Here is a 20660-nt window from a genome sequence, read left to right as displayed (position 1 = left end):
GAGGGAATCAAACCCCGGGCAAAAGCAGGCACACCATCCCTACCAACTATTTAAAACTTAAATTATTTCCTAAACAACGTTATTAGGCATCCTGATCTCCAGCTACACTACAGTTTATATCCTCTCACCTCACAGGAGGGAGTTCTTATCTTCCCAAGCAGGATTCGTTTGGGAAATCTTCCTGAATTTTTCCCATATCTCTAGGAATTTCATCGAGACCAGTTTCTGGATTGCATACCTCCAATGTACAAAATCTCGCCACTCTGTTCAAAACAACACCACCGAGCGCGGCATGTTTTGTCATGTGATCACACTGATTGGACATAGCAGAACATCGTCTGCTGTCTGCTCCCACTATCATACGTGGCCCGTTACTTTCCATCGACCAACGTCATACACCGAAACAAAAAAAATGAAGAAGCCGTTTTACAGTACTTAGACATTTACCACAAAGTGGACGCTAACTGTCAAAACAGGCATTTCTAGGCAGAAACTAATGCCTTTCATTAGTCATAATTTGACCCAGAAAGTAGTTTTAAAGTTCATTCTGCATGTTTAGCAGTTTTAGCTTACTGATGAGGCAACCAATGACCATTCCATGTTCTAAGTCACTATCTTATAGCACTAGGCTCTAGTTTACAGCAACGTGTCTCGGGGGGGGGGTTCTTGTCAGCAAAAATAAGTTGTCTGTTTATTGTGTGATCTTCACAAATTTTCTTCACACTTGTAATTCAGTCTTCATCAAAAGATACTATTATATGGCATATTTAGTTCCTCTTACTAATATCTACAACAGGTGAAATAATTCATGATGCTCACTGACTGTTATATTCAATTTAACTTAAACTTATTTGGTTACTCAGTGAACAATCTCTATCTTTTCTGGGAAACAACATGAAAAAATAAGCAGTACAAATACAGTAAAAGCATTTCAAAATTCTACAAAAGATTTCAAAACGTTCAAGAGATGGGGCTAAAATAAACAAAAAGGGTAGTCGCAAAGTAACAAAGCTTGATACACTACCGACAAGTATGGAAGAAAGTCTGTGGAACACATGAAGTCCGGAGTTTACTTTCCATGGTCGTATGGAGCGCTAAACCAAAATGGAGCATTCACGTAAACAATGTTTTTGCTTCAGAACGTTATGAAATGTTGACGATCGTTTTTGTGGAGCTTTTGAGAACTTTTCCCACTTTAAGCTGCCAAGTGCCCACTTCAACACCAGAAATGCCTCAGACTATCCACTAGTCATTCACGGAGTCAGTGCACTACTGGAAATCGGTCATAGATCCTAACAGAAGATTTCCACGTGTGGTCTGTTGCATCAAAGTTTGTGTCCAGACTCTTGAACGATGACCAAAAGCAACGAAGATCTGATGTTTGCTCGGATCCCAAAGAACGAGCTGCCAATGACCCCGCCTTTAGAATTGGCTTTACATCGCAATGACACAGATAGGTCTTTTGGAGACAATGGGACAGGAAAGAAGTAGGAGTGAGAAGGAAGCGGCCAGCATTTGCCTGTGTGAAAATGAGAAATCACAAAGCAACCTTCAAACTAACAACAGTGAAGAACACCATCTTCAGCTTCACCAACTAATCCCAATAACAAAGTGTGATTCATCTCTTCTGAATGGCAAACTCTTCAGGACCAGCAAACTCGTTTAGACTCTGTTCAATATTGACCGGTCTTACCTCATAAGAAACACCACCATGTAGCTAACAGAACACAGGAGAACTAACGACGAGATGTACGCACATAAATACTGTTTCTTCTCTTACTTACAAAAGTTCAGTAGGCCTTTCGCATCCCATCGTGGCCGTAAGACCTGTCTGTGTCGGTGAGACGCAAAAAAGAGAGACCAATTTCTGAGACTTCTTGACAATATTAACCGTTTTTATGGGTCTTTTTCCCTTCTTGTATAAAAGTCACGTTCTGTCCCAATGTAGTACTGGTTCTTAAGCGTTGATAAGGTATTTGCCAAACGTAATATTACTGATCTAAATTTTTTCAATAAAGCACTTTTTGTATTCTCAATTCACAACATGCTAACAAATACAGTAATTATTACTTAACGAATAGTGCGCAATAACTGAAACAAAGATATTTTCTCACACATAACAGGCAACTAAATAACATTGTATTTTGTGTGCTTTCTTCAGTTTGTCATCTCAAGTGCAGCTCAGTTTTCAGACCAGTGTGCGTGTGCTGAAGCAAGCAAACGAGTAATATCCAACAACCTGAAGAGTGATGACAGCTCTGCACGACGCATCCAAAGTGGCGTCAAGTTAATCATTCTCCTCCTTCCTTTGCTCATTACTGATAACCATCATCTTCTATGGCCATCTCAAGCGTTCCTGAAAGTAGTATTAACTGGACGACATACAGTGTGCCTTGAAAAGAATGAAATATTCAAATAAACTGCAAAAGCTACAGGGTTCACCTCCAATTTACCCAATCTCTCTACTATGCTTCATTAACCACCATATTTCAACAAAAAAGACATTTTCTATCACTTTATCATGATACTGAAATAAGACTACATTGATAATAAATGTGGAGGAGAACACGTCAATGCTGTTGACTAGAGGAGAAAGACAAGGGAAATGTACTGTCAAAAGCGTCCTGTACACGGGACAGGGTTGGACATGGAGAGACCTGGATAATGATGAAAATAAGGGAGAGTAAAATCCAGGCCAGAAATAGGAAAGGACAGAGTACGATGTGGATGTCAAGAGGGAAAAACTTCCTAACAGAATGGTGAGACGAATATGTTAAGACGATGGACGAGCGGACGATAGCAAAGCAGACGATGGAGAACAAGAGGTACAGGCTGGACTCAATCAAGGTACCAGGATTGAAGCAGCAATGCTGGTTGGATAGAGGAATATGGAAAGACAGCTGCCATTGGTTATAGCCTCAAATTTTTTTGTTAAATGCACACACACATTTGCTAAAAGTGCACCATGAAGGAGTCATCATGTAAGGGGGTACAGAGATAGGAGACCACGCCAAGCATATATTGCAGGCTCACAAACACTAGTGTGGTGTTGGACTGCCCAAAGCACGGAGACAGGCGAGGAGGCAGGAAGACATCGGATGTTCTCCTGAGGAAGATCCTGCCACAGCATGCACAACTGACCCTCTAATTCTGCAATAATTGCTGCTGGTCTTCTCCCACAACTTCTCTCTAGGCGAGAGGTCTGGAGATGTTGCTGACATCACAAAGAGAGACCAGAGATACCCCTACTGTGTGAGGCTGGGCAGTCAGCTGCAGCAGCAAGGGAAACGCACAGACTTGCAGAATTTCCTGTGTCGTCTGGGTTCCTTCTATTTCCACAAGTTGGGGGGCAGAAATCATAGGAAACAGCACCCTACATCACCTCTTGTTGGAGAGGATGTGCCACTTTATAATGAAACTTAAATTACTATGCTAGCCATGACACCTGCAGGCTCGAATTCAGCAGCTGTCTGTATTCAGACATAACCGTCATTCGCTGCTGAACACCACTCGTGACAAATCTGCAAACTTTTATGTTGCCTGTTCCTGGCAGAAGTTCAAATGTGCCCCGTGATGCTGAAGGCGCACTGGTAGATATTGTAAGGGACGTCACGATGACGGATCTTGCTCTGCTAACCACCCGGATATGGTACTGGTGGACACAGGCAGACAACCACATGCAGTGTTATGTCTCCGAGTGCTTACACAATGAAGTAACCCTCCCTTTTGGTGGTCGACGCATGTCACTCCATCCACAGCGCAGTCAGAATGTTTCAAGTGGAGAGCAATACAGTCTCTCTCTCAAACTCGTACAGCAGTTCAAAGGTGGTGTGTTCGCTCGACCTGGCTTGGTGGCTCACACTGTCTTACATCTGATGTACGCCCCCTAGGGACACACATTACCCTATGACAATACCGTGCGACAACCTTTGCTGTAAATTTATTATTTTAACCATTATGGTTAGAGTATAATTAAACCTTTGTTGTACTCACATGATTCATTCATGGTGCACAATACCTTTTGCAAAGTTCTACGAGAAACCAGCCTAAGTGGAATTGAACCTGCCAACTTAAGCTCAGGAACCCAGTGCTCAACTGTATGGGCCACTCAGCCTGGCGTCACCTGTCAATGAAAAAATATTAATCTCGAAAATCTCAAATGAACTAAATTAATGGTCACACCACCACATTTCCAGATCTGTTATTGCAAGGAAATAGGTTAAATTTAAGTGGTCGCAGAGTAAATTTTCCTGAAGTATACATGGAAAATCCAAAGGCAGCTACACTTCAGAAGTTTCAGTGTAACATGCTTAGGGCTACTTCTTGTATTGTGGATATACATCTTGAAGCATTTGAAAAATTAAGAAATTAAGTAGGAACTGTACCCTGATGATGAAGATACCTAACTGATTTCAGAAGAACGAGGCAAGATAATATTCTCACTTATCAATCAGGACAATCATGGCAATATTCAATCCTCGGAATGTACGACAGTGATGGTAAAACAGCTTACTCAGTGTAACATTGCCGGTAGCAGGCCAGCTGGTCACCTTGCCGGATACGGTTTTTACCACCACTTGATAAGTTCGGCCAGGATCCAGGTTCTCTTTGAACTCCCACGTTGTCGGCTCGGAGCGAAGACGAGATACAGGGGTGGGACGCCGCAAACCAATCAATATCTGATATTTATCAAACTCACTGAAACAAAACAAAAGAAGCACAGAGTTACATTCCATGTACTACACTACTATCCTCAACGATAATATACAACAATAAGTAAAATATGCAGCACAATCAGAACTGGAAGTTTGTTATTTTGATGAGAGTTGCTTGGCAAGTTTTGTGTGTTTTCTTTCCCAAAGCATCTATCAGCTTGACGTCTGCGACAAGGAGCCGGTACTAACAACGCACATTCTCTGCAATAAGGTATAGTGAGTAATGGAAAGGAACAAACACATGTCAGTGTGTAAAGAGAAATCAAGGATAATCTCCTGCTTCTTCTACATTCATGTTTATCCTTGCCTCCTGTCATTGTGTTTATGCTATTATATGTTCTATTTGTGTTTCTTTTGTCACTTGTTTGTTTAGGATAAAGTGTACATTTGAATCACTGGTAGAGTCCTTCTCAAGTGCTGAAACTTACCGACACACAGTGCTCACCTCTATCAGCACGACCTTCCTCAGGTTAATGTTGCATGCCCGAACGCTTCTAGTGTGATACTGCTCAAGGACAATGTCCCCGACATCGCGCCAAATACATGATACGCTATAGTGCTAAGCAAAATGAAGTGCTTTCTCAAAAAGACTAGCCTAAAATTAAAAAAATCATTTACATGTTCACATAAATTGTATACTGTATGTATTGTATTGTATATGAGTAAGTTTCTACATGCACCACAAAAAAAAAAAAAAATTGGTTACATGTAATTAAGTACAAAATTAAAAGAACAAAAAAAAGGGGGATAGAAGGCAGAGTGTACACCGGCCAGTCACAACACAGACCGCACCATGCAGCATTTCATTGCTCATTTCCTCCGACCCCAATGTGCCTTCTCCTGTGTTTGCAGCTCCACGCTATCATGCGGCACGAGAAACTGAATACGTGGACCTTTTTTCTGAGAAACTCAACTCAATTTTAAAATCACACATACAGTCAAAATGTCACTTGTTAGAAATGGGTTTAGAAAACAGCATTTGGCTTCAAAAGGAAAATATTAAAACACTGGCCTCTTCCAAGGGATCACAAATTATGAGTTGTTCTTCCACCTGTGATCGGAAACAATAGACAAAAATTGAACTCCTGGAATGACATTAATAGAGAAATAAGCTTGACTGGACACAAAGTAAGAAAATCATAATATGAAGAAGTAGGAACTCAAGAGGATGAACTGGGATAAATATTAATTTACAGGAAGAGGAACCAGGGTTTGGAATAATTTATCAAGGCAGATGTTTGAAAACACAAGGTTAACAACTGACAGGGAATCTGCCACCTGGTGATCTAATATTTTCAGCCTTGCCATGTCTGATCTGATATGAAAATGAGGTACAAGAAAAAATTTCCCATAAACTTACAATTTAATTTACATAAAAGACACACCAAATTACGTTGTAGAGACTTCAAAATGGTATGTCACAAGGCCAAATGGAAATAATTACAGTAGGAATGATCTAACCGAGAGAAGATGATCAAAACAGGCTGAGGCAATAAGCTGCGACAACACACAATAAAGTTCATGTTCATATATTAATGTGTATGATGAATGAGCAGTATGAAGCTGGAGCACAGAATGCCACAACTGTATTCCTTCTGTAGAAATAATTTAGTAATTCTACTGAAGTTTCTTTGATATAGCAAGCTTTTTGATATTACATGAAGAAGAGCAGGTTTTGTTGAGGATGTTCCTTCCATATCTTGGCCTTGTCAATAGTGAAAGCAACAATTGAAGGGTTGGGTGGAAGAAGGGCGTAACTCGAATTACGTCCTTTATCCGTAAAATGACTATATGCTCTCTGGTGGTGTCTGCAGCAGCCAGTGAAAGCGGCTTTACACTAGCTCTCATAGATGGCAGTGGAGAGTCAATTCTCATACATTGCTGAGTTGCGCCTGTCTTCCAGATCGCGGCTGTCTTGAGCAAGACGGACGTAAGTAATCACAATGGCTGCTGTGTCACCTCACACAAGTTCCGATGAAAGTGAATACAACTGTTCTGACGAAGGAAATAGTAGTGACAATTATTTATATGATAAGAAAAAGAAGAACAAGGGTACAAAACGAAAAAGTTTTAAAAAATTGTGAAAGAGATCATTAAGCGCCGACGAAATTCCAGGAAAGCATATACAAGTACTTCAAGAAAATGGAGAGTATAATAGCCTACTTGTTAATATTGCACTGGCGAATGAATTGAGGGTACTACTAATGCAGGCTTATACTATAATATACCGTACATTAGATCTAGGTAAGCACTTAAATACTAGGTCTAAATAATATTTTCCTGCAGGTTAACAAGAAAAAATTTAAACCTGTTGAACAATGCTGCATGAAGAGATGCTATGAGAGGTCTGGTGAAGACCAGGAAATTCTTCATGGAGGGTTTTGGGGAAGTGGAAGCAAAGAACAACAGGATACACTTCTTATGGGATACATGGAGAAGAGGAACATCAAGAAACGTCAGGAATATTTCATGTTATTATGATATTGTGAATATTTAATCTATTTCTGGCATTGCAGGTTTCTAGTAAACATAATGTTTTGTAAAACTGATTGTCAGCGTAGTAAATATTATGCAGTATTGTACCTCCACAAGATATACCATACATACAGTCACTTTGCAACATTACATTCATATGGTTTCTTTTTTTCAAAGACCTTCTATGAAAGAAGGGCGTAATTCAAAAAATATTAAGGCTCTGGTCTTGTGGGTTATTGAAACATTGCCCATAAAACTCACTGTAAACATATGAGGAAGTGTATCTCTAAGACATGCATGAATATTGTTACATTCCAGCAACAGATAAAAGGTCTAGGTAGTTTTCGTTGATTATCTCAAAACTATGTTTTTTGAGTTACGCCCTTCTTCCACCCAACCATTCAATTTGGTGCTATTGTGGCGAAGAGCATAGAAATGTGGAGATCCAGTAACCGTGAGTATCTCTAACGCTAGTTAGAAATTGGCCTTGTAAATAGCAAAAGCACTATTCACAATCATTATACTGATAAAAGAGTATGGAAGCGTGCATCCAGTAAGTGCAGAATAACATAAACTCTGAGTTTAAAATGTTATTTATTTATTTATTTATTTATTTATTTATTTATTTATTTATTTATTTATTTATTTATTTCATGTCAGAGTGTTGAAAAAAACTTAAAATATAAATAACTTATTATATACAAACAAAACAAAGTACATTTTATGTCACAAAACATGTTTCACAAAATGTCTGCCCAGAAATGGGCAACAGAAATTCCCTCTTCAGTGGCTTGAATCAAGTCTTGAAGTGTACAACGAACGTTGAAAGAGAATCTCTCCTTGGCCTTGAGCTGACGTTGCCATGGTAACTACCAGTCATTTCTTCATCCGATTCCTGCATCATGGTTAGTCTGGTGCAAAGATCGCTAAAAGAGTTGGTTCTAGGGCCTTAAAACATGGTGTTTGGGTGTCCCATATGGACTTGCCAAGTTTTCTTCTTCGCATTGTGAAGCTTAAAATGAGATTTGTCTCATCCTTGTATCAGAAATTCAATATTTAGCCTATTAGGCCATGCTAATGTGTCAAAGGACTTAAATAAAGGGAATTGATAGGGCTGTATAAATTACTTGTAGAGAGAGTTACCCACAGGGTTCCAAGAGGTAAGTATACCAAATACTGTGTGATTCAGATAGGTGGAGACAGATTTGTGTGAGGAACAGACAGACAGACAGACAGACAGATTTGAAACATGATTAAAATAATTTTAACAACAGTTTTCATGTGCATAGAATATCTACCTAACAACACACACATGAAAATGTTAGTTATATCATCTTTACTGTTATGGAATAACACGTTTAAGCCCCTTTCCAAAAACAATTTAGAACTGGCGATCTCGCCATGGAAATTCTTTTCATTTAATCTATTAATGTATGTGGATTTCCCTGTATTACAAGGTGACTAAGGAATTACTCATCTCACGTTAATTATATTTCTGTCTATGGACTAAAAGCCAACTCCTTTAAGACTTCATACATGGTAAGGGTTATTCTGCCCAAAGGCAGGTCCGAACCTCCGCAGAGGTGTTCCTGAGCCGGAGTTTACGTGCGGTAGGGTGGCCAGTTCCTTTCCGCTCCTCCATTCCCTTACCCCCCACCAACAGCGCGTGGTAACCCATCCAACTCCTGACCACGCCCAATGTTGCTTAACTTCGGAGATCTCACGAGATCCGGTGTTTCAACACGGCTACGGCCGTTGGCACTTCATACATATATTTATCAATTAAACTGGCTTTTTCTTATGGGCTCCTGCAGGGTGTTGAGATCATGCGTTAGCGATCTACACTGGTTGCCCCTACAACATCTCTTCGACCAATCAGTGCGTGGTACCTAAGCAAGCTGGTGAAGCTACATTAGCAAGCAAAGACCAGCCATGATGTGAAGGGACTTCGTCAGTGGAACCCATGGTGTGCAGACGGGTTATGGGGTCTCCCAAGATGCTCACGCCGGGTTGAAATATAGACTCAGGACAATGGTCTTGAGTCGAGAGTTTTAAAACCCTATTATATTTCTTGTGATTTCTATTTGTCAACATCTTTCTTATATTGAATTAAGGTTATTTATTGCGACCAGGGATAAGAACGAGGCTATGAGTATGGAACGTCTGACTTACTCTTCCCTGGCGATTGGATCTATACATGCAAGTTCTTCAAGCCTAATTAAATTTAACTTCAGCGATCATGAATTAAAATTCTTCTGGGAAATTACTTCCTGGAAATCGGTGTGCTTTAAAATGTTTCGAAACTAACTCTCTCCACGCAGCGGCGCTTCAAATGGTTTAATTAAATTTTAAATTACTGATGATGTACAGTAAAACCTCGTTAATTCGAAGTCGTTGGGACTCAAAAATCGGACTTTGAATTACGTGATTTCGAATTAACCGCCAATTTGCAATTCAGAAGTACCAACCCTTGCCGCGTTACTAAATATTCTAAGGACCGTTACTGCATGCAGTTAACCTTGATTCACAGTTTATACCTTTCAAATGCCCTATTTCCAAAATGTATCCAAGAAGGTGCATTTACAGTATTCAAATAATGCACCCGGATATCTCACTGGCAAACATAACCTCACGCAACAAAAGAAAGAAAAAGAAAAAAGCACGATTCAAAGACGAGGAAAAATCTCTGCTGGCTTCCATGTGCAAGTGCTTTATTAATTGGATTACTATACTGTATGCATTTTAGATGCCTTGTATTTACACAGACAGTACCCGACACCCTTAAAATCAAACTTTGAATATCACTAGGATTTCCCGCCATGGTACTTCTCTCGTACTTCAGAAATGTAAACACTTGCCGCGTCACAAAGTATTCTAAGACCCATTAATACATGCAATCACCTCGATTCACAGTTTAAACCTTTCAAATGCCATGGAAAAAACTATTTCCGAAATGTATCCAACAAGGTGCATTTACAATGTTCAAATAATGCACTTGGATAAATCACTGACAAACATAACCTCACGCAACGAAAGAAAAAAATTGCACAATTCAAAGACGAGAATAAATTATGCTGGTTCCCCTGTGCAAATGCATTATCTTTTTGGATTTCTGTACTGTTTGCATTTTTAGATGCTTTGTACTGGCATGGAAAGTGCCCGACGCCCTTAACACATTGTAGCTTATCGAACTTTCCTATGATGAGGGGATAAAGTTTCTCGCTTCCATGTGCATTGCAACGCACTACTATGACCCCCATCCCTTACCCTTGTACGATTTCCCGGCTGGCAATTTCTCCTTTAAAACCATAAGATCGTTTGGGCTCGCATTAAAATAAAGCAAGGCAGTTTTACCGGCGATGACAATATTGTTTGGTGCCTACGAATTTATTATATGAGACACGTTTTTTCGTCAACTGTCGGCATCGCCAGTGTTCGTGGATTCTGTTTTCCCGCACACTGCCTGTTGCGTGATATTACGGCGTTCCTTAAAAGGTTGAATACAAAAGAATTCCGATTTCATTCAACTTAGCAATCATGAAGCGCACTGTAGACCCACCGATGTGAGTGTAAGTGCGGAAAGCTAACCCTCCACGTTCCGGAACGCGTGTTCTATTATGAAGCAGAGTGGATAAATTTAGAGTTGAAATTACTCTGTTAACATACTACTGTTTTAAAATGTAAAGGCAGTTTCAAATTAAAAGTCTGAATTTCGGTAATGGGGCCGACATTGTACTTCGAATTACGAATTATCCGTATTTCAAATTAAACAATTGAAATAAAATGCAAAACTGTATCTCATGTTTCGAATTAGGTGGGATTTTCAATTAACCAATTTCGAATTATAAAGGTTATCAAAGTTCTACTGTAATTGTAAAATTTTTCTACAAGATGTATGATACATTGATTATTCATCCGTGAATAAGTTTACTCTATAATGTAAATTAAAACCAAAGGTTTTCATCCATGGCGGCTCAAAGCTTACGTGAGGTTCCGCAGGTACATGAAAATTCTAGTTTTAAACCCTCTTTATATTTATCTGGTAATTTTATGCTTTGGGTGGGTTTGATTTTCATTTGTTTTATTTATGTTTTTGACCTTTGTTGTGGACTTATTCTGTGATTGGTCGTTTAGCTTGTTTCTGGTGTGTGTATTCGTTGTTATGGCGATGGAATGTTTTATGATGTGGGTGTGGCCCCGTTGGTTTCATGAGTTGGCCGTGTAATTACTTCCCGATTATAAACATTTTGTTCTTGCAAAGCATTTGCCAATCCTTTTCCCTCTCTCGAATGAAAATACAGTAGAAGTCCACTATAGCGAGAATTCATAACTGCGAAAAATTTACTCGCTATAGCGTACTGTCGTTATATCCGATTTTTTGTAAAAGTCGGGACAACCTCTATACACATTAAAATCGGTATGAAATGGCAATCAGTTTGTTCAAAACTTGCATTTTCACAGATGATACCCACACTACGGCTTACTTGTTTGTAATTTTTCAAAATCCGATACTACGTGAAAGTGTATGTTTAATTTCATCCAAGACGACCTTGAATGCAATACGAGCCCCAATTTTTCTTTCAAAAAATTTAAATCCGGCTTAAAAAGTACTTTGTAAAATCATATGAATGCCTTTCTTGTACAGTACGCATTTTTAGACTATCTTTGTCTTCACGCCAACGCCGAGCACTGGCTTTAGTTCTGCTGTATTTTTTTGCAGCTGCATAATTATTCTTTATTTCCGTGGGTGTAATAACCCGTTGAAAATTTGCCGGCAATATCTATTCCACGCGTTTCTATAATACGACGATCCAATCAGGAAAATATTCTTGCTGTCTATAAAAATGTTACTTTTAATCAGCGACAGCTACAACCGGCCGCTACATGCATGTCTTGCTTGCCGGGTTCGGCCAACTTCGGCGGCTAGCGATGTATAGGCCTAATTGCGGGCGTTGAAAGTCAACGAACAAGTTTACTGCGCCGTGGTATGGTCACTCCGCCCTTGCGTTTTTCGAGCACATACCTCACAATTTCATCTTTGACTTCTTTAAAGCATTCTTGTTGCACACCACTGAATACAATTTTTGTATAGTACGCATTTTTAGCTATCTCTGTCTTCACGCTAATGACAAATATTGGCTTTAGTTAGGCCTATGCCGTATTTTCTTGCGGCTGCACAATTATTCTACATTTGCGAGTATTTAATAAACAATAACTGAAAATAGGCATTATAATATTGACAAGAACCCGTTCAAAATAGGCCGGCAATACCCGTTCCACGTATCTTTACAATACGATGATCCATCACGAAAATATTCCTGCTGTCTATAAAACTTAATTTTACTAAGCGTCAGGTACAGTAGATGCATTATAACTCTGCCAATGAGCCGTGGCCTTTCTAAGAATTCGAAAGCTTGCATGTTTTGATGCCATTCTGCAGATTTGAGAAACTTTTTGTAGAGGCTAATAGAATGCCATTCTCTTTTCACTATTTCCCGAGATCCAGTGACGTTACACAGTGGCACTGTACAACCAGTTGCTGCGGTTAGCGATGTACAGTGTAATAAAGAGGCGGTCGTTTCAGCGAGTTTTGTGTGCACGCGAGCGGGGGTGAAGGGAAGCAGCGTGGTTACTGCAGTAGTTGCCAGTGGTGTTCATTACTGTTAGGCCGCAAATGCAAGACGACCCTTGATTTTTCACATGAAATTCTGAGAAAGGAACGTCGTCCTGGATTCAAAGAAATACGGTATCACTCCAGAGAGGTTTCTGTGGCAAACATTTCAGTTGTAGAGAAATGATAACCTCCTCGCTAAAAATTTACATGGGAATAACCTTTCCTAAATTTAACTAGACGCGAGAAAATATGAACTACCCTCTGAAATCAGTGATTTACTCTGCCATATCTTGAGGTGTATCACATTCTTACTTTATTGCAGTATTTAGCATTAAAATTAAGAGATTTTCACTTCAGCCTTTATTTTTAACAAGTTAACAACTGTTATCAGACACATTTTTGCACTTATTACGAAAATATATTCTCTTCATTCATTGCGAATTTTCATTATGGAACAGCAGTCGACAGGTATTACTAACTGACTCGACATTGCCTTCAAATTATTCTACATGCAACTATTCTCGTGTTTAGATCCGTATTGAAATTTGCTATAATTTGCATACAAATTTGTATTTTTTTATTTTCCTATTCCACCTGTTCAATACAATTTGTATGATATTTATATGCAAATTATCGCCTTCAAACGTCAACGAGAGCTCGCTAGTGGACATAGCGAGGAAACAATGCCGAAGGTGATTGATCGTACGTAAGATAATCGCTGAGGTGCATAAATATCGGTAACGGAAAAACTCTTGCTTGCTTAATCGCTCGTAACAACGGATGCATCAGTGATAGGACTCTCGCTGTAACTGAACGATAATACACAGTTTAATATAGGACTTTTTAAGGGACAGACAAAACTTTTTGTTATAACGGGGTTCTAGTTATATACCGTACTCGCTATAGCGGACTTCTACTGTATTTTTTTCTGCCTTTCCTGTAAGTTTTCATTAACTTGAAAGTTAACAGAGTACTTAAAGTGGATTAATTGTGGAGCTAGAATTTAATGCTCTTGTGAAAGCTCAGTTAAGCAAACCTCACTGAACGTTGTTTATTAATTATTATTCCCTAGGTTAGCACATTATGTCTTTTCTTTAAGTTAGTCAAGAAAAACGGGCCCAAGTCATTAAGTCATTCATTTAGCTTAATTTATTAATATACTATTTCATCTTAATTCATTTGTTTATCTTTTAAAAAGACGGTGACCATTTTGGTTATTTATGTTTAACTCTTTTCTTTCCTGAAATAAATTATTTAACTTTGAGTTTTCTTTGATGATCTTAAGCAATTCAACGCTGAAAACAGGTAAAATTTTATCCAGGTCCTCTGGGTTCGATGGTGCCTATTTATTGGTAAGTACTGGGTCTATTGTTCTTTTCCAGTTTGTTGTTTGTATTTTGGTCTTCGATTTTCCTTGTCCTTATTACAAGTAACAACTCTCATTATTGTTCCGTATTGAAGATGACGTTAGGCATAGATATCAAGGATAATTAAATAAAAAACCACCTATTCAATACTTTCCACATTTAATGTGGTTATTATCTACATGATTTTATGTAGACTCATTTGGTCAGGTACATGTTTCACCCATTATTTTGGGCATCTTCAGCCTGTAAACAACCTTTAGGTCAAGGTTTGGGACCTTTTTAACTAATATAAACATACTAATATATACACTATATACAACATATACATTATATACAATATATACAAACATAAGTCAATACAGTAAAGTTTTTTGGTCCTAATCTATTTAATATGGAAAATGTCCAAAACTAAAATGGATCTTCTTTTCGGTGAAGAGGATTGCAAATCGGGGTTTATGTGACCCCTATATCATATTAAGTACTTGACGTATCGTGTCTGGTGACAGGATGTGTCGTCAACAATAAGAGGAGATTTGAACTGATTGTAGGTTGGTCAAGATTGAAAATATAAATTTAAATTGAATGTGTTTTAACTTGGCAGTTCTGGTTAACTTAAAATGTTCAAAACTAAAAATAAAATGAAACGGATCTTCTTTTTTCTTCTTGAGAAGGGGTGATCTTAAAACTGGAGCTTGTTTGACCCACGATTTTCATTTTCATGTTCTTGACGTAACTAATATTTAAATGTGTTGTCGTGTACAAGTGGAGATTCAAAAGTCGATTGTTGTAGGTAGACTGGTCAAAAACGTTGTGAATGAAACTGTTAGCGTCTTGACTTTGGGTCTCATGTAACGTCAAGGAATTGACAAGAGTACAATATTTAGCTGTTTCATAGTTTTAGGCTGCTGCTTAATTGGGAAGAGACATCGTGAATTCAGATCAAAACAAAATCCCTCAATTATTTAAATCTCCACACTCAAATGCTTCATCCATCATGCCAAAAGTTAAACCCGCCCATATTGCTTCTAGAAACTCCCCTCCAGCAACAGCACACACGCCCATAGACCAGCCTACCCCCACTCTCCCTCCATGCCCCGCCCCTCCATTACCGCACCATTACAACACCAGGTGTAGAAATGGTGACAAGACAGGCGCTGCCGGAACAGACAGATCCATCTAGTATTAACTGAACAAGTAAGTCACTTTACAGTTAAGAGGTGTTAATTTAATACATTTTATCACAACGCGTGCTCAAAAAAAAAAAAATTTTTAATTCAAAATTATTTTCTACTTCATTACAGATATTCTTAAGATCCCTCCCAAAGACCAAGCAACACATCAACGGGAACAATTTTCACACAAGACTGTATCAAGTGTCTAGGATGTCTCTTCCCAATTAAGCAGCAGCCTAAAACTATGAAACAGCTAAATATTGTACTCTTGTCAATTCCTTGACGTTACATGAGACCCAAAGTCAAGACGCTAACAGTTTCATTCACAACGTTTTTGACCAGTCTACCTACAACAATCGACTTTTGAATCTCCACTTGTACACGACAACACATTTAAATATTAGTTACGTCAAGAACATGAAAATGAAAATCGTGGGTCAAACAAGCTCCAGTTTTAAGATCACCCCTTCTCAAGAAGAAAAAAGAAGATCCGTTTCATTTTATTTTTAGTTTTGAACATTTTAAGTTAACCAGAACTACCAAGTTAAAACACATTCAATTTAAATTTATATTTTCAATCTTGACCAACCTACAATCAGTTCAAATCTCCTCTTATTGTTGACGACACATCCTGTCACCAGACACGATACGTCAAGTACTTAATATGATATAGGGGTCACATAAACCCCGATTTGCAATCCTCTTCACCGAAAAGAAGATCCATTTTAGTTTTGGACATTTTCCATATTAAATAGATTAGGACCAAAAAACTTTACTGTATTGACTTATGTTTGTATATATTGTATATAATGTATATGTTGTATATAGTGTATATATTAGTATGTTTATATTAGTTAAAAAGGTCCCAAACCTTGACCTAAAGGTTGTTTACAGGCTGAAGATGCCCAAAATAATGGGTGAAACATGTACCTGACCAAATGAGTCTACATAAAATCATGTAGATAATAACCACATTAAACGTGGAAAGTATTGAATAGGTGGTTTTTTATTTAATTATCCTTGATATCTATGCCTTTCCTTGTCCTTTCCACCGGCTTACAGGTAGTACCAGCCAGGTGCATTCGTGGCTGACTGCCAGTGTAATTGAGGGTTATACTACGCGGGTGGTACATTACTTTCATTTATCTCAAGTATCAACTAAAATGCTTTTATAATTATCAATAGTGTTACTTTTGTATTCTAACAGACAATTCTCATTTGCCCTAACAGTCTTATAATGGTTGATGGCAGCTATGACCACGGCAGAGTAGGTCCTCAAAAAAACTTCTTCTCCATTAAAAAAAGACTCTTTGTGAAATGTGATGTTATGGTTTCACATGTCTTTTAGAGTTTTTATGTTGTAACAGAATTGGAAGAACAAGCAACAGACGCAGAAGTACCTAGAGTAGAGACGTACCTGATACCTTTGGGCGGCTCCCACTGCACCTTGAAAGAGTGAGACGTGATCGAGTTCCTGTCGAAAGTGACGTTCATTGGACGGAGTGGAACGGTGCGGTACTGTGCCGTAGTAGGTGCCGACAGCTCGTCATCACTAGCAGTCTGGACGGATATGTTATAGGCACGGCCTGTTCCAACATAACACTTATCATTTCATTCGGAAAGAGAGGCTAAAGCTAGAAGCACAGGTTTGTAGGCTAAATCTCTGAGTACACCATGGCACAAAGCTGTGATCTGGCCAGTGTCAAAAAAAAAGGATAAAAAATTAAATACAGGCAACAGACAATAAATTTCTGAGAATTTGTTTGAAAGACAAAAACAGGTAAGGGGAAAAATAAAACATTGGGTGATAAAATGGACAAAAATAGACCAGGTTGTTTGGACATTTTAAATGGATGAATTAAAAAAATGAATGCAATTACAATATATTGTACTAATTATTTCTATTATATCTTTACTCCCAAACCTCTTCTCTGGGTAGACTGTCATAGGCCTTTTCTCCATCGATGAAAGGTCATGAAATCTAGGAACACGAGATGGTTTAAAACAGAAAAAGGACCAAGACAAGGGCGTATTCTGACACCTTTGCTATTTGCATCGGTAATGGATATTGTGAAGAAGGGAAAAGACCTATGAAGAAACAAAAGAAAACTATTGAATGCTATTTCCTAACAATAATGTGATCTCGAATAATAATCTCTCTTTTTTACATCTGACTAACTACAGTACATTTACAATTTTCGGTGAGGCTGAGGTGCCAGAATTTTGTCCCTCGGAAGTTATTTTAAGGATCTGAAAGAAAAAAAAAAAAACAATGAGTGTAAGGTACAAGAAAATTGGAGAATGAAGAGAAGGAAGGAGGCAAAATGATCTAGAAGTAACAGAACATGAACTAATGGCAAATGTTAGACTGGGTGTGGAAGTCTACAGAACATCCCTACAACAACTTGGCCTTATCCAGAAGAAGTTTAGTTAACTAAGAACAAGATGGATAGACTGGACCACAGTACTGCCCCATGTCAATGAAGGGCCGAGTAAGAATGCTGGCATCAGCTCAAGGTGGTGGGTTCAATTGTATTTTAAGCTGCTCATGTCGTAAAAGAACATACGGTGGGACAAAAGTCTGGCACCTTGGCATTTCCAAAACCATAAAAGTAGTTAGTGGAATGTAAAACAATGACATTATTACTAATACGAGAAATATACCAAATACTGACAATTACATGTGAGGTATTGGAGATATAAATTACCTGGGGTGAGACCTTTGAAAGCGGCTTGAGCAGGCCCTGGTGGCTCACCCTCCTTGTCGACAAGCAAGTTGCTCTCCGGAGAATCTTGCGGTTCAATGGATACCTAAAAAGTAAGAACAGCGATAACAAACTTCAGAGAGAGCTATTCACAGAACAGACATTTATTTTGAGCAGTTAGTTTAGAATCTTTTGCAAAATCGTTTGTAACGAGTAAAAGCAGGATATTAGGAACTCCCTACAAGCGGTGACAAGAATGATATGGAATGAACACACATACGGGCTTGGAGTCTCTTTAGCCAGTTATATAACGCAGAATGGACAAACCCACCACTCCTGCTCCTACGAAGGAACACTTCAAACTTTCAAGCGTACAGTGTCCTTTTCCCTCCAACATTGACTACATTCAAACTCCAGGGGATTGATATCGGGGCTACCACAAGGCCACTCGGCAGGGTACATTGGCCTGCAACCACTGCCTTATTGAGCTGGAGCAGAATGTTTGCTAGAAGGTCTGTGGCTAATTTTTCAACATGGTGTGACTCAAGTCCTCCACGAGAGGGTCCGGAACAGTTTCCACGTACAATCTGGCACACAGATCTTTTTCACAAAAATCAAGCCTGGGGCCCTCATAGCTCATCCCCACCAAACTGTAACGGAGTAGAGGTAGCAACTCCTCTCTGTAGCTTCTCGAGAAATTGCCGCATATACCCTGTTGTTGTAGGGCTTAAAGCTTTCTGCAATGGTGAAGATAATTCTACGATGCCCATTGTTCACATACTGCCACACGAGCTGCCCTGATTTCATTTTCCCCTGTTGCTTCAGCTGCAATGTCAGGAAATGCATGGCACTCCACAGATAAGCTGTAAAGCCCACGGTCTTCAGAAAATAGCCTGTATTGATCATGGTGGAGTGAAATATTGAACTCCTGTGCCATTATCTTCTGCTTCCGGACAATTTCAGCAGATATGGGCCACCGCTCTGCTTTAACAGATACCAACGCTCCGATGCTGCTGCCTGTCCTCAGTATATCACTGGATTGTCTGGTAGATGAAACTTTTGTTGATTTCCACTTGCTTCAGGTTTGGCGACTTCCCAACCCCGTGCAAGGCAACTACCGCTACCCTGTTTTCTTATCTGCCCCACTCCATGCTAAAGCCAAGAATACACACTGGTGAGGACTAGCCTTCAGCAAAAGGGTTGCTCACTACAGACCAAGCCAAACGTTTGTGAGTTTTTATGCTTTAGACTTTTATTTTAGAAACTGTACATTTAGATGGCTTTAATCTTAGCCACTGATGTATTAAGTTGTTAGTGTGCACAGCCTGCTCTCCAAGGAACATCGTGGATGAAATGACCATTATCACAGTTACTAGAGTACGTCTGTACCTGCTTCCAGATTATGTAGGCTACATCAGCAACACACACATACACAATGACCCACTCGAACTTCAGGAAAAATTATCCCTTGCCACCCAATGTACGTGTTGCTTGGTAAACATATCATCTTCTGTTCCATGGTATTGTACATTTTAGAAATAGCACTTGCCCTACTTGCAATACAATACGGCAGAAAACATGACTGCACAGTCATCTTCTAAAGAAGTTTTGTTTGTTGATCAAAAAAAAAAAAAAAAAGTAGTCCAAACATGGTGATTTTACGCTATTACTTGCATAAAACTCATCCTTTTGACTTACTCGTATTTACTGTCCATTTTGTTTTATCTTGCAAAGAGAAAAAACAACTTGTTTTTCAAAAGTGAATACATACACATGGGAACAAATGCATATTTTCTCTATGGTGGTACAAATCAGAGTCTGGCAAAATATTCTGTTACATACTGTAACAACATCATATGGAGTACACATTGGTAAAAGGAAATTAATTTTTTAGGTACAGTCTTCTTCTTCATCCATTCCCTTTTCCAGATTCTCACTGGGTACAGGAGTGTTCCAAATTCCTCCACCTTACTCGATCTCTCCCCCACTCCTCTTCTAGTACTTTATTGCTATCGACTCCTATTTGCAATAGAGTCCACAACAGAGCTCCTCCATCTCATTCTAGGCCTCTTTGCAGTCTCTGTATCCATGAATGTTCTCTTTGGTATTCTCTCCTGGCATTCTCATGTGTCCAAACCATTTTCGTTTTGCTATATCAACCTCCTCTTAAAGTTTACACACTCCCATGCTTCTCCTTATTTCCTCATTTCATTCTTTCTCGTCTTGTCTTTCCCTGTATGCTCCTCAAGAACCTCATTTCAGCTGCTTGGATCTTACTTTGCTTCTGCTTAGTCAACGTCCAGGCTGCTGAAGCATATGTCAGTATAGGTTTATAATAGGATGAGTATAAAACTTTCTTGCACTTCATTGGCACATCTTTGTTCCATACAATGTCTCTCACACACTGGTAGAAACTTACAGACTGCTGTATTCTTAAATCTTCATTTTTTATTCTTTATTATTTTTCTCCAGACTTACAGTAAATTACCAAATTGATCTGTTAAGTGAGAAAAATAATATGTACAACCTAAAAGCCAGAATAAATTACACTAAAATGAACAACACTGAATAAACGGCATTCTTTCTCCTCACACATTGGCATATGGCCCCTG

General features: G+C 38.8%; 1 protein-coding gene across 1 annotated transcript in view; it reads right to left on the bottom strand.

Annotated features, from left to right (window-relative positions):
• Ptp10D (Protein tyrosine phosphatase 10D) overlaps window positions 1-20660 on the bottom strand; it is a 398723-nt gene that overhangs the window by 173118 nt on the left and 204945 nt on the right. The window contains exons 6-8 of the mRNA XM_067156405.2: window positions 18052-18154; window positions 16761-16929; window positions 4514-4698 (exon numbers count right to left, since the gene is read on the bottom strand). Coding sequence (XP_067012506.2) covers window positions 4514-4698; window positions 16761-16929; window positions 18052-18154 — 457 coding nt within the window. The remainder of the gene's footprint in view (window positions 1-4513; window positions 4699-16760; window positions 16930-18051; window positions 18155-20660) is intronic.

This window comes from Anabrus simplex, chromosome 12 (genome assembly GCF_040414725.1).
Source record: "Anabrus simplex isolate iqAnaSimp1 chromosome 12, ASM4041472v1, whole genome shotgun sequence".
NCBI classification, from domain to species: Eukaryota; Metazoa; Arthropoda; class Insecta; order Orthoptera; family Tettigoniidae; genus Anabrus; species Anabrus simplex.
Note: the sequence above shows the minus strand (reverse complement) of the source record. Positions and strands in the feature narration are given on the sequence as shown.